Source organism: Camelus bactrianus, chromosome 27 (genome assembly GCF_048773025.1).
Source record: "Camelus bactrianus isolate YW-2024 breed Bactrian camel chromosome 27, ASM4877302v1, whole genome shotgun sequence".
Taxonomy (NCBI): domain Eukaryota; kingdom Metazoa; phylum Chordata; class Mammalia; order Artiodactyla; family Camelidae; genus Camelus; species Camelus bactrianus.
The window spans coordinates 32671947-32686087 of NC_133565.1; the positions used below are offsets into that span (position 1 = coordinate 32671947).

At 51.1% G+C, this 14141-nt stretch overlaps 1 protein-coding gene and 1 long non-coding RNA gene across 23 annotated transcripts in view; one reads left to right on the forward strand and one right to left on the reverse strand.

The window, feature by feature from the left end:
- Positions 1–7072, forward strand: part of LOC123616909 (uncharacterized) — a 36566-nt gene extending 29494 nt beyond the window's left edge. Inside the window, exons 2-5 of one of the 3 annotated variants that reach the window (XR_012502819.1) lie at positions 827–967; positions 5474–5586; positions 5718–5801; positions 5990–7013. This is a non-coding gene — a long non-coding RNA (uncharacterized LOC123616909). Of the gene's footprint in view, positions 1–467; positions 968–5473; positions 5587–5717; positions 5802–5989 lie in introns of those variants that run through there. The other 2 variants (XR_012502818.1, XR_006724969.2) reach the window with 2 other exon arrangements.
- Positions 1–14141, reverse strand: part of PPCDC (phosphopantothenoylcysteine decarboxylase) — a 66961-nt gene that overhangs the window by 33986 nt on the left and 18834 nt on the right. For 14 of the 20 annotated variants that reach the window (XR_012502816.1, XR_012502815.1, XR_012502813.1 and 11 more), the window contains exon 5: positions 11329–11497. Coding sequence is in view for 7 of the 20 variants with exons in the window: in XM_045516845.2 (XP_045372801.1) it covers positions 11329–11497 (169 nt within the window). In the remaining 13 variants the exon portion in view is untranslated. Of the gene's footprint in view, positions 1–10274; positions 10897–11328; positions 11498–14141 lie in introns of those variants that run through there. The other 6 variants (XM_045516844.2, XM_010955235.3, XM_010955234.3 and 3 more) reach the window with 2 other exon arrangements.

A 14141-nucleotide genomic window follows, 5' to 3' on the forward strand; every position in this document is an offset into this window, starting at 1 on the left:
CCACTGCTCTGAACCTGGTGTCTTGGAGTGACACCCCTGCTTTACAAGGGTGCTGGGTTGGGGCTTCTAAACTGGCTTCTCCCAACATGCAACCTCCACTCTATAAGCAAACCAAGGTGAGAACCCCAGTAACCTCAGGCTTCCATGCTTTCAGGTGTAGTCTGAGCCAGAAGGAGGAACAACCTGTATGCTCTGCCACTACTAAAGCAGCCCAAACTTTTAGGGAAGCTACATGCATTGTTGTTTGTCCACTTTAGCTCATGGGAAAGAGGAAGCTCTCGTTTCACAGGCACCTGCCTTGGTTTCCCACAGTCACTTGATGTGATGCCCCAACCCTGCCCCACTGGGCCTGTGCCCCCCACTCACCTTCACCCACTACCTTCTGCCCTATTCATGACCCTTTTTTTACTTCCCCCAGCTAGCCCTCTCCTTCCCACTTTTGCACATATAGTAGCCTCGGCCTGGAATGTTCTGGCTCATCTTTCTCTGGCTAACTCCTGTTCACTCATCTTTCTTCTGCTCACTTCCTCCAGGAAGTCTTCCCTGAAGCTCCCCTCTCCCCTTACTAAATTAGAGCCCATGGTTACCCTCTCATAGTATCCATCCTTACTTTTCTTCCATGATGCTTATCAGTGTCTCCCTTCCTTGTCTGAAAAAGGTCTACCCCACTAGATAGTTAGCCCAGAGGGCAGTGAGCACATCTGCCTCTGTTCCTCTCTGTATCCCCAAAACTGAGCACAGTTCCTGGCAAGGGGTGTATGGAGAATGAAGAGGGATCAAGTGAATGAATGAATGACTGTCGCACGGTGTTATTTTATCTGATTAGGCAAAGCCCCTCCATTGCCACATCACTCCATCTTGCCCAGATGGAGCAAGACGATACAGTGCAGAGCGTGGGCTGTGGAATGTGGAGATAGGCAGAACTGGGCCTGTGTTTCAGCACTGCCATCACCAGATCATGCCTTTGGTGAGTACATCACCTCGCCCAGCCTGTTTACTCACCAGTAAAATGGGGATGTAGCAGGATGACGGATGAAGCACAGTCATCTATGCAAAGGGCCTAACACACAATGCTCAGAACAGGTCTCTCCTTCCCAGAATGCTGGAGAGGGAGTGTGTTCATATCCCAAGACCTCTAACAGACAGGTTCTCATTACCGGGGTCAGGCTCCTCTACTGCAGGCCCAGAGCAGTGGGGGTGGGGAAGAGGTTTGTCTCTCACAGTAGGATTGCCCTGGGAATTCTCTAATCTGGGACCATGTTTGCTCTCAGATGGCCTCAAAACCTCTTCATTCTCATCCCTCTTTCAGAGCCACAGAGAAAGGGTACACTTTAATGTCTCCATGTTCTGACCCAGCAAGCAGAGGCTCTGAGCCCCAGCTGCATGGGGCACTCTCACCGACTCCAGGCCTGGCTACTGCCCACCCCAGCGGGCTCAGGCTCTGCCTCAGGCAAGCTGGGGAGAGGGATCCAAGTCCTCACCTTCCCTGTGCCTTGGTCAGCTTGCTCTGTTAGAAGAGAGTTCCTTTTTCTTGTGCCCCGTTTCCCTGGAACCACCACCAGGGATGAATAAATGGAGAAAAGATGACGTGATCCAAGAAGCCCTTCTAGACACAGACTTGCACCAGGTGGGCCTTCTGCTTCTTTGTGAGATGTGAGACTGTTGGTTAAGGCTATATCTGGGCAGAAGGGAAGTGGGAATTAGCCCCTGGACCATCAGAAAAATGATCCTGTCCTCAGGGGCTGGCACTTGAGGCATCAGTGAAAGCCCTTGAAGCATCTTCAGGACACATTTAAAGTCACAAATTGCACAGTCTAGTACCTGAGAGGGCCAACTCTTTCAAGGGCCAAAGCTGGCCCCGCCCACACTGGTAAGCCCTCTTGCCTGCTCTGACCCACCTGAACCCTTCCCTCTCAAACTAAACCCCTTAGCTTTGGGCTCTGTAGGATAGGGCTCCTCCTGCCTTCACCTACCATGTCCAATCTCAGGGCCAGACCCAGAACTGGGTCAGACGTGCTGTCTGGCCCCAGGCGTTTGCACACACTGCACCCCACTCCTGCCCTCTTTGCTAATGCCCACACCTCCTTTAGAATTCAGCCCAGGTAAAATCTCCTCTGAGATCCTGGTTCCTCGGACCTCCCCTGCAGGCTGGGTGGGCTGACCTGCATGGCTCCCTTGGCACCCTAGGCATACTGACCTCCCTCCCTTACCCCTTCCGTGGGCTGGTCTATCTACTTTTCTGTCTACTCACTGAAACAGAAGTGCCTTGAGGACAGGGCTGGGCCTTGGTCCAGGACAGTGTCTGGAACACGGGAGTTTGAAGAATGATTGACTATGGGGAGGTTGTGCATGTGTGGGGAGATTGGTATATGAAAACTCTGCATTTCCCACTCAAGTTTGCTGTGAACCTAAAACTCCTCTATAAAATAGTCTATTAATTTTTTAAAATTTTTGAAATGAATGAAAAAACATGATCAGCCTTTGATTATGCAATTTTGGTTTGCAGAGGCCTCAGGCTACTGTGCTTGAGTGAGGTACCCCAGGCAGACAGGTCTCTACGGGCAGGACTACTCTTCCCTTGTCAGCCCTGCCAGCCCTGCCAGTCCAGGTCTGAGTACACACAGGTGGTGTGGTCTGACTAGCAGGATGACAGGCGGCCAATTCTCTGCCCATCCACCTGTGATACAGCAAGTTAAGGAGGCTGCAAAGGCCAGCTGAGGTTTGAACTGGACCCTCCATTGTCTGTGCTTGGCTGCTGACCCACTCCTGGAAGGTCAAGCTGGTGGGTGAACGTAGCAGGGGCTAGACCCAAGGCTCAGAAACTCTCCACGTCTGCATGTTCTTGCAGACTTTCTACCTCTAACCTAGAGTGTTTCTGCATCCCAGACCTCCACAGCCTCTCCGGCGCCCCGAAAGGACTGTGCCAGAGCCAGAGCAGGATCTGTAGATCAGAGGGAACAGTCCTGGCTCCAGGATACCTGCCATTCAACTTCTCGGCGTTCCTGTTCCCTAATCATAGACAGGGGGCAACACAGTGAAGTTTGGCCACTGCCCCCTAGGGCTCCAGGAAGATCAGGGAAGGCTATAGGGGTCTTTGGGGCCTCCACCCTGCCTTAGCCCCCTGCCACACACTCAACCACCTTCCCCAGCCACTGCTTGCATGCCAGTCCTGGGAGAGGCCTCACAGGGACTGTCACACGGTCTGTCACACACCAAGACCCAAACCTTCTGGCTCTGTTTCTCTAGTTGGTTTCTTCCTCTGGTCTTCCTCCAAAAGGCCCTGGACCTGGGAGGCAGCATGACCCACAGAAAAAACAAGGACTTGGAGCTGGTCAGAACTTCCCCACTTATAAGCTGGGGGACCTTGAGAAAGTTAAGTAACATCTTTGAGCTTCAGTTTGCTCATCTATCAAATGGGGATAATAGCCTCCGCCTCAGGGGCTGCTATGAGGACTACGTTATAAATGGCAGCTGTGACTTTCCAGGGCATGGCTTCTGGGTAGTGCTTCCCTCTGGCGCTCTGTAGCAGGGTGACCACGCACCCTGGTTTTCCCAGGACAGTCTCAGTTGCTGCCTCTTGTTCTGGCATATTTATTGCCCCTTTTCACTCTCAGAAGAGCCCACTTTGGACAACAACACATATGGTCAGCCTACCTGTACCTCTGCTCCCAACTTAGGCCCAGCAGCACCAGGTGAGCAGCACCGTCCCCCGTTTGTAGTCTCCCATCCAAGAGGCCATGTTTGGTTTGTAGTTAGGGGGATTTTTATACCCTTATCTCTGAGCTTCAGGTTTTGTTTTTCAAATGGGGATAGCAATCCCTATCTTGAAGGATGCTTAGAGGACTAAATGAGATAAGGTAAAAATCTGAGTTCCCTTCCACCATCTTCTCTCCCTGGTTCCCATCATGCCAGTTTCCCCCCAAGAGTAGGGCTCCAGAGCTCAACTTCTCCCCTACCAAGAGAGTGATTTTCAGAAGTTCCAGGTGACATATGAGCTCCCAAGCCAGGATCTTTCTTAAGAGCAAGAAGTAATCTTTACTTCCACCCCCAAGCTCCAGAGCAGGCCCTGAGGAGCATTCCAGCCCCTCCTTCCTGCCCGCATCCACGTGTTTCTGCTGGCGGCCTCCAAGCCCATCGTTACAGCTAGAAACACTTCAGCCCTCACCTATCTTGCTCATATGAGCAAAAGGCACCTTTGAACTCTCCCACTCTTCCAGGAATCTGGAGGCCCAAAAGGGAGTCTGCTGAGCCTTTAATCCCCAGGTACCTGCTCTCTGGTAAAGCAGGTAAAGGGTAACCATGCAATCTCGGCAGATAAAGCCACCACGAGACCAGCCTGTTGCAGCAAGGGGGTGACATTCTCCCAGATCACACCCGGACTAGCAGCATGTCCTCCAAGGCCCTGCAGCCCACATCTCCCACCTGCCTGTTGCCCTCACACCCATCTACTCTTGGCCTTCTTTTGCTGTTAGACAAGAAGCATCTCTCCTGGCCTGATCCTCCCCCTTCTCTTGCCCTAGGTGACACCACGCCTGCCTTGGGTATTATAGAATATTAGGTTCCACCAGGAAGCTCTCAGGGTAAACAACCTGTCAGTCCCTGGGATCTGACTCGGGCTCTTTGTTCAGAGGCAGTTGCATGATGTTTCAGATTTTTGTGCTGCCCCAGAAACCATAATATCTGCATGAAGGAAGCTAAAGGAAGAAAAACAATGAAGCAGCTGCTAAATTGTGACTGAGAAAAGGTATCTGGTGGTGGTAGTGGTGTGTGGCAGACGGGGTGCCTCACCAGATCCCAGGGAGGTAAATGCTGAGGGGGAGAGCTCTGGTTCTGCAGGGGCAACAGCCTGTCTGGAGGCAGCTTTGGGGCAGAAAGAGAAACTAGCTGGGTGACCCTCACTCTCCCAGTCACAAAATGGAATTAAATGTACCAGTTGATTCTATCATGAGGCTGTTGTGTTAGGAGGGTGAAAGTAGACCAAGGAAACTCTCAGCAGCAGAGGGAACACATAACACACAAACACAACCGGATATAATCTGGGGCTCCATGTGGCTCCCTCCTGCACGGAGTCACACTCAGAGAAGCACACGCTGGCAAAGGAGTGTAAAAGACTCCGTGTTCTAGTGGTTGCCAGAGGGGGGCGGGAAGGAGGGAGGAGCAAGATGGGGCTAGACCGTGTACAAGACAACCAAGCTACCAGGGTATGTTGTACAGCACAGGGAATACAGCTGATAGTTTCTAACTTTAAGTGGTGTATAATCTATAAAAATATTGACTATGTTGTACACCTGAAACTAATATAATACTGTAAATCAACTATACTTCAATACTAATTAATTAATTACTAAAAAAGGAGAAGATCCGATCTTTACTTGGGTCTCTGGAAGAACGTTAAGGGTGTCAAACTCGCAATCTTCAGCAACTTTTCTCAAAAATCCCTTCATCCCCGTCCCCATCTTCTCGTACCTCTTAGCAGCCTGGACACTCTATGAAGCCAACCCCCAAACTGCACCTCAACTCCCAGCTGGCCTGCGTGGCTCTGCTGCCATCCCTCCGTCGGGCCCTCTCAGCTCTTTAGGATGGAAGGTACCAAGCCTCTGCTCCTTGTTTTCCTTTCTCTCTACCTTTACCCATTACCAGAACTTGCCACGACAAAGGAGACTCTGGGACCAACCCCCTAAACAAGATTCCTTCCCCCTTTCTTCATGTCTTCTCAGTTCTACATCTCAATCCGTGTTACCAGTTCCACAACACAAAATGCCCAGGAACCACGAGGACCATGCTGAGAGAAAAAAACTGTGGTAAGCAAAGCAAAATTCTCTTTAGTGGGTGGAACTGGGGACAGTTATAGGTCTTGCACCAACATGCCACAATTGTCATTAAGTTCCCCTTCCCCCCACTTGCCACAAGGACTGTGGTTTTTATACTTTCTAATCATGCTGATTTTCCTTCACATTATCACTCACTTTTGCATTCCCTCCCTTTCCAGAACCATGGGTGTGGCCAAGGTCTTCGGCACAGCCTGGCTTTCCTGATTTAGCATCTGGCTTCCTCCCTGACTCCAGCTTCTCCAGTCTCCAATCTGTCCCACATGCACCACGCAGTGGATCGCGCTCCGCACTCACCGTGCAGCTGCCCTGCTGGATAGCTCCCGAGTCCCAGCACGTGGAGCCTAGGTTCCCATTCAGGTAACCCACTTCAAGCTCCTGGCAGCACATCTCCACTTCCGCTTCAACTACACTGGTCCTCCAGTGAGTACCAGCCTGAGTTCCCTCCGAAAGGCCCACCCTGGCTGCTTCTCAAGTCTGAGTCACAGCACTTAAGAGTCTGTGCCACACAGTCTCATTTTGATTTTCTCTGTCATTTGATTGTTTTCATTGTTATAAAGCCTTGAGTCTTCTTCCCATGAGACCATAAGCTCCTTGAGATCAGGGACCTCAAAGGCTTATAAGGGGCACCCACGGATACTCAAAAGTCATCTTCCTCTATTAGCTCATGACAAGAAAACAGACTGTTTTTACTCCAAAGGCCTTGATGGAAATCTCCAGATGCCCCTGCCAAGTCTTTTGCATTAACTCCCTGCCAAGTCATTTTTAAGAACTTCTAGATAAAGGGCAGAAGGAACCCTTTTAAAAATGTATGTATTTATGGCTTTTGTGGTGGATAATATATTCATCTGGCTCAAAACTTAAAATGAAGTCAGCCTCCCACCTTTGTTTCTCAACCACCCAGTTCCCCTGCTGAGAGGCAAACAATGGTCTTGTTTATTTTCAATAGGTATTCGAGCAAATACAAGCCGATGTGAATATTTCCTCCTTTTCTCCCCTCACTTTTTTTATACACAAGCTAGCATGCAGTACACCATCTCCATCTTGCATTTTATTTAGCAATGTATCTCAGACATAGTCCCCTATCAGCCCTAGAGAGCTTCCTTCCTCACTCTTTGTCTTGTGGCAGTGTGGTGTTCAGGAATGACTCTGATTTATTACAAAATATGTAATTTTGATAGATATTTCCAGATCGTTCTCCAAAGATTTTGTATCAATTTACACTCCTGCCAGCAATGTATGAGGGTGCCATTTCCTCACACCCTCACCAATCTAATAAACGAAAACTTTCATTTCAGTGTAGTTTGATTTGCACCACTCTCATGAATATGGTTAAATAGATTTTATGTATAAGGCCATGTGTGTTTTTGCGTGTAGACTCTTTTTACCCTCTGCTCACTTTTCTTTTGTGTTCTTGGTCTCTTTCTAATCAATGTGGAGGAACTCTTTGTATATTAGAGGATTTAGCCCTTTGATGTATGAGCTGTAGATAATTTTCCCAGTTTGTTGTTTGTCTTTGACCTTGCCTTTGGGCTATTGCTAGGCAGAATTATTTATTTTCCTGTAGTCAAATTTATCAGTCTTTGCTTTTATGGCTCCTAGGTTGTATGCCTTACTCAGAAAGAAGTAAGACACCTCCTACACACACACACACACCCCTTTTAAAAATTCTGCCCGTATAAGAAGCTTGGAACGATTTGCCAGCTTTTGTGAGGACTAGGACAACTCCTGCCGTCCAGGAGATCCCAATTTTAGGGAGACACAAACTGATCACTGCAACTCCATGGTAAAATAAATAAGACGGGGCGCAGTGGAAAACTGGGTTAGGACCACCTAATCCAGCCTGAATTGGCCAGGGAAGGCTTTCCAAAAGAGGTGGCATGCATAGGAATCAACCAGGTGAAGAATGGCCTTCCTGTAAAAGTGGCAGCACATGCAAAGGCAAGAAGCAAGAAGCAAAAGGGCTCAGTCAAGGCTGTCCAGTCTGGCAAGAGGACAGGGAGCCCTGCGGAGCTGGTGTGTGGTAAGGGGTGGAACTAGGAAGGCGGACAGGGGTCAGATCACGGAGGGCCAAGTGGGTACTGCCCAGAAGTCAGGGCCTCACCCCAAGGCAGCGGGGTGGCAGCAGGGGGACACAACAGCCTCGGGGAGGAAGAACTGGAGACAGTCCAGCATGGAGGCTGTGCCCTGGCTTGAAGGCTTCTGCCTCTTGCCCAGCAGCAGCCACGGCAGCCTAGAGAGGCTCCCAGCTGCCAAACAAGACTGAGAATTTCAGACCCAAATGTTCTATTCTGTCAAACTTCCAGAATTCTATAAAAATCACTGGGGAAGCTAGCACCTTCTCAGAAAAATATTTCTACCCAAGAAGATGACAACTTCAAGAGCTGTGACTTTTACTGGAGAAGGTGGTGGTTATCGCTCCCACCGCAGCATCCCTCTGGCAGATGAGGCCAGGTAAATGCACCTCGGACACTAACTGCCTTCTCCTCAGCTCTGGCTTGGCTCAGGGAAAAACTGGGCTCTTCAGCTCCCGCCCATTCATCCAGACCCCCATTCAGAATGGGCAACAGGATGTGAGACTCATGATGGAGTGGTGGACCCCCAGCTGGCCCACGTCCACAGGACAGCTCTTTCCTTCTAGCCTTTCCAACAAGGCTCAGTTCCACTCTGAGCAGCCACAGCTGTTTTCAGAAGTATTGTAATAGGGAAGAACAAATCTGACTCCACAGTGGATCTGTTTCTTTTACTTAACCTTTGTATTCTATTGCTTTTGTGACAAGCTAATCACTAAAGGGATGTTGCCTATAAACCTAAGTTACACATAATGGTCCATTTCTGGGAACCCTGCTGCCCGTGTAATGAGTGGTAAGCTAAAATACCGATGTGTGTGTAGCTCACAGAAAACCTCCTGATCAGGCCCACCTGTGAATGGCTGCAGGAAGGAAGAAATTAACACATTCCCTCTGGAGTCTGATGGGAACCAGGACTTGCCCCTTCCCCTTTTAGTATAAAAGTAGCCTGAATTCTAATTCAGGGGGCATGATTCTTTGGGACACTGGTCCACTATCTTCTCAGTCTGCTGGCTTTCTGAATAAAGTTGCTTTTCCTTGCCCCAACAACTTGTTTCTCGATCTACTGGCTTGTTGTGGGGTGAGCAATATGTGCTTGGACTCCGGAACAGTATCAGACAGAAGCCTATGAACTTCTGCTCCCATGGCCTTGTAAAACAGGCATTTTGTAGCAGGTCTCCTGAGCATCTGTTTTCCCTAAAGTACCCAGCTCAGAGTCTTGCACATAATAAGCAGTCAGTAAATGGCAGCAGTTTGTGTTAAAATTGGAAGCCTCACCATTCTTTAGCAGGTTGCTGAGGGAAAGGAAGGGCAATGTGGACAGGAGGAGGGAAGTTGGAAACCATTTAAACGGAACCTTGGGATTGCCTCTGGATTTCAATTACCCAGGCCCTCCCCATGCCCCAACCCCCAAACCAGTCAAAGAAGTCGGTTCTTAATGCTACTGTTTAGTTCTACCCCTTACCACACACTAGCACTTGATTAAGTGCTATAGCTATAAAGGCTCTTAGAGGCTGCTGGTGGCCTTGGTTCCAGCCAGCATGCTTCCTGGGAACTGTCAAAGGCACCTCTACTCACAGTGGCCTGAGGGCATGCATGGGATGCCCATTCACCCCGGCCTGGAAGGTAGGAGGGCAGGAAGCCAGCCCCAACCTCAGCTCCAAATAGGTAGACAAGCCCTTCCCCATTGCAGCCACCAAACAGCAGTTAGGTCAAAGGGAGGGTAGCGGAGGGTTTCTAGGGCAGAGCATATGTCTCTCTGGAGTCTACTTCCCCCGTCCATGTGTGCTGTGGGGGTAGGGGAGGCACAGACACCCAGGCCCCATCTCAGGCACAGCAAAGCTGATGAGGACCTGGGTTCTAGGGCAGGAAGCAAGGGACCTGAGTTCTAGGGCAGGCTCCAACCCTGCTGGCTGTGTGCCTGTCACTTGCATAAAGTGCACACATCAGCTCAGGGTCAGGGATTTTATTTCTCCCAGAATGAGTCTATTTCAGTAAATCTTAGAAAAGCTCACTGGTATGAATACATATCTAGCTTTAATTTCCATTTATTTGACATTTACTATGTAAAAGGCAGTGGGAGGGGGCATTTTACACACATTATCTCATGTAATGCTCTCAACAACTCCATGAGCGTAGAATAATACAGATGAGGAAAGTGAGGGTCAGAAAGGCTGAGCCCTGAGCCAAGTCCCACTGCTGGTACATTGGCAGAGCTGGGATTTGAACTCTGGGCTGTCCGGCTTCAAGCCCTTTGCCCTTAACCACCATATGACATGGGAACTGAGGAGTGCTGGTCAGTTCCCCAGCCACACCTAGTGATGCCCCTGATCTCGAAGACCATGGACAGGCTTTAAAGGAAGGACAGAGTCTCCCAAAAGGTGACTTTTCTTTATTCCCAGTGCCCCCGATCTCACAGCATGGTCTGTGGGAAATCTCATGGTCTTGCCAACTCCCAGGCTTCCCTGACTCTGCGTGGCACCTGGGTGCCCCACCAAGGAGCTGAAGTTCCAAAGGCCAGCGATCTCCAGCTGCGGCTCTTTCTAAAAGCAGTTCCTGTGCATGATGCAGAATCAAGGTTTCTCGGTCATTCCTCAGTCCCCTTCCCAGAACACAGGAACAACACAGCGGCTGGTTCCCCTGGCTTGCAGTGCCTATCCCAGGAAAAGGTGGGGAGGGGATCCAGAAAGCGAGCGTCTCCTGGTTGAGAGGAGTTGGGACCTGGGCCTTTGGTCTAGTTTAACCTGGGGTGGGTCAGGCCCCTGGGGAGGCTCCGGAGCAGGCCCAGAACAGTCTCCCTACTCAGAAAATGCGGGAGTCTTCACCATATTTTGCCAACATCCACCTTATTCACCAAACTCAGCCTAAAAGCATGCTGAGGGCAGAGGGACACACGTGACAGAAATCCTGGTTTCAACTCTGCTGGAAGCCACCGTGCTGGGAGAGGACTTCCTTCACTTTGTCCACAATGGTGCCCACCTCAGCCATGGCCCCCAGACCTAGGGAGCAAAGTCCTGCTGTGGCCTTGCCGAATGAGGCAGGGGACCATCCCCCTCCCACCCCCACACAGCGCTCCCCAAGTGCCCTACCCAGAGCCCGGTGCTTGAGGAGGCCAGGACCAGGCCTGAGCCAGCCCCATCACATCCCTTCGGAGGCACCCCCAGGACAGGCCTCAGGAGTGGTCACGGTCACCTTCTTGAACTGTATGGGCTGCATACCAGGGAGGATGCCAGGCGCTTTACATATAGTATCTCTGTCTCCTTTAATCCTAATAACTCTGAGAGGGAGGAATTACCATTTACACTTCCCAGATGAGAAAGCTGAGCTCAGAGAATGGTTTTGCCTGAGGTCACAACAGGCTGGGATCTGAAGCTGAGCCCGCTGCAGCCCCAGGCTGTGAGGATGAGCTGTGAGCCTGGCCAGACACCTACCTTGGTCTCCACAGACCAGCTTCTTGGCCACACAGGGGACCTCCACGTAGCCGAAGGCCTTGAGCTGGCCCACCTGCTGCTCAGTGATGGGGTGCTCCCACATGGCGGTGTTCATCGCAGGGCAGAAGAGCAGGGGCTTGCTGCGGTCCCAGGCCCGGATGACACAGGTCTGTGAAGAGGGGGGGTGCCTGCTTCTGTGCCTGCCACCTCTCCCTGTCATCCTAAATCCCCCCTGTGGAGCCGGCTGGTGCCCTCTGAAGTCTCTCTAAAGCCATAAACCCCCCACTCCAGGGCTCTCAGTGTGCCTGGAGCCAACTGGCACCCTTAACCCCCACTCCCCACTTCAGGACTCTCCATGTGCCAGCATTTCTTAAAACATCCTCCCTGGATGTGTTTATCATAACAAAATTAACCACTCCAGAAAATGGTTACTCTCACAGTACCTTAGGTAGACAGACATCATTGCATATCCCACCCTTATCAGAGTCCCATTACTCAGAGGAGCCCCTGACAAGTCTTACCTCACTTGTAACCAATCAGGTACCTGTGCATGAATTGGTCACGCAGCCCCCTCCCCCCAACAAAAGACCCTGCACATTCACCCCGTCTCTCTTGCACCTCTTGTCTGTGTGGCCCACTGTTGCCTAGAGCAGTGGACCTATTAAACTTTCCTTTGCTCTTAACTTCCTCTTTGTCTCTAACAAATTCTTTTACCACCTGCACACCAGCCCCGCTGCCAACACTCCCCACCACTTCTGGGCTGCAGCCAGTGTGGCTTGGGATGACTGGGAGCCACTGTCTGCAGGGAGCTGTCTCATGTACTTTGGGGGTGGGGCCATGTCTCCTCACCCCTCTTACCTCCCCACAGGCTCTGGCATGGGCACCACATAGGAGGTGCTCTACCAACACTGGCAATGGCCCAACCACCTCCAAGCAGACCTCCCCTCCTACGCAGAAAGGGCTACCTGTGCCCAAGCATATGTCTTCACCACAGCCGGCCACATCTCACAGACAGAAGCAACCCTGGGGAGCAGGGGGCAGGCCTTGCTGTTCTCACAAAACTAAGGACCAGACTGCCCAGCAGGCAGGCCCATCCACCCTGACACCAGCTCTACTTGATGCCAACCAGAGCTTGGCAATGAAAACATCTTCCATGTGACAAAACTCTCTCCCATATGTTATCTCACGAACCTCACTGTGACTCTGTAAAGAAGGTGCTGTCCCATTTCAAGGAGGGGAAGCTGCACTTTAGAGGTGAGCCATTACCCAAGGTCACACCCAAATGATGATCCGGGGTGAGACTCTGCACGCTGCCGGTGCCATCCTCCACTGCACCATGCAGCCTCACTGCCAGCAAGTCCCAGACCAGAGCAGCTGTGAAAGGGGCAGATCAGCTCACAGAGTTCTTAGCACTGTGGGCTTTGCAACCATATGAACCTAGGTTCAAATCTTGCTGTGCTATCTGCTGTTTCCAGCCGTGAGAACTTGGACAAGTTATTTCATGCCAGGAGTCTCAGCTTCCTCTCTGCAAAAGCTCACTCACCGGGTGGTTGTGAGGAAGGAGGGTAAGAACGCTTATAAAGCTCTTCACACAGGGCCTGGCACAAAGCACCAGCTCCAGAAACATTTGTTCCTGTTATTATTACAGGCATAGGCTCCCTGGGCCAGGGGCTGCCTGGGGGAGAAATAAGCTCTGGGGCCCACAGGAGAGCGCTCCCCTGGGCTCTTGTGCTCCAGGCGCCCCCGCCTGAGCTGTGGGCCCCTCAGGAGACAGTGGCTGGCACACCCCTTCCCTGAAGTGAAGGCTGTCTGGGAAAAAAGGGGGAGTCCAGAGAACAATGCCACAAACAGGCCAGGGCCAATGCCAGCCCTCCTCAGTGCCCTTGCCCTCTCCTGGGGAAAGGAAGGAAGTGGGACAGCACACAGCCTCACGATCTGGCTACCGGCGTCATCCCAGACACCAGTATTTGTTTCCCACCAAGTCTTCGCAATGTGGCGACCAGGCCATGAATGGACAGCTTCAGTCCACACTTCCTCTTGGCCCCGTGCCACCTGCTGCCTCTGCAGAAGTCATGAGCATACCTAGAAGAGCCCCTTGACTGCGTGTGGGTTGGGTGGAGATTGGGGTCTCTAAATGCACTCAAAGCAAAGCTCACCCACTGGAGCAGAAACCCCACACCTTCACGCCCCGCACCTCTCTAGCTTTTCCCACCTCATCTTGAAGCTCAGCACCTCCCGGACAAACCACAGTTCCTCTGAGCCTTGCGGCAGCAGGAGGGATGAGAGGAGGCACCAGTTCCCACGGTCACTTGTTTGGCCAGTGCTGTGTGCAGCACCTCGGGCTCTGTCCCGGGAATCCGCTTGGGCAGAGAGAAGGCCTGGATCCCCAGGTCAGAAGACCAGCTCCCGGCAGGAGGGTAGAGCTCAGTGGTAGACTGCTTGCTTAGCATGCGCCAGGTCCTGGGTTCAATCCCCAGTACCTCCATTAAAAAATAAGTAAATAAATTAAGAAACCTAATTACCTCCACCCCTCCAAAACCTAAATAAAATGAAAAAAAATCTATTTTAAAACTTTTTAAAAAAGTAAGCACGCAAACTAACAAAAAATAAAGTTAAAAAAAAAAAAAAGAAGAAGACCAACTCCCAGCTAGCCCAGGAAAGCCACCTGCTCTTTCTGGATCTGCTTGGCCATTTAACACAAAGAAGTGTCAGAGCCTGAGTGGCCCAGAGGGCAGATGGAGATGCACATCACCCAGGCCAAGGGCCTGGAAGGCTGGGACACCAGCTAATGCCCATCCCGCTGCTCTAATGAC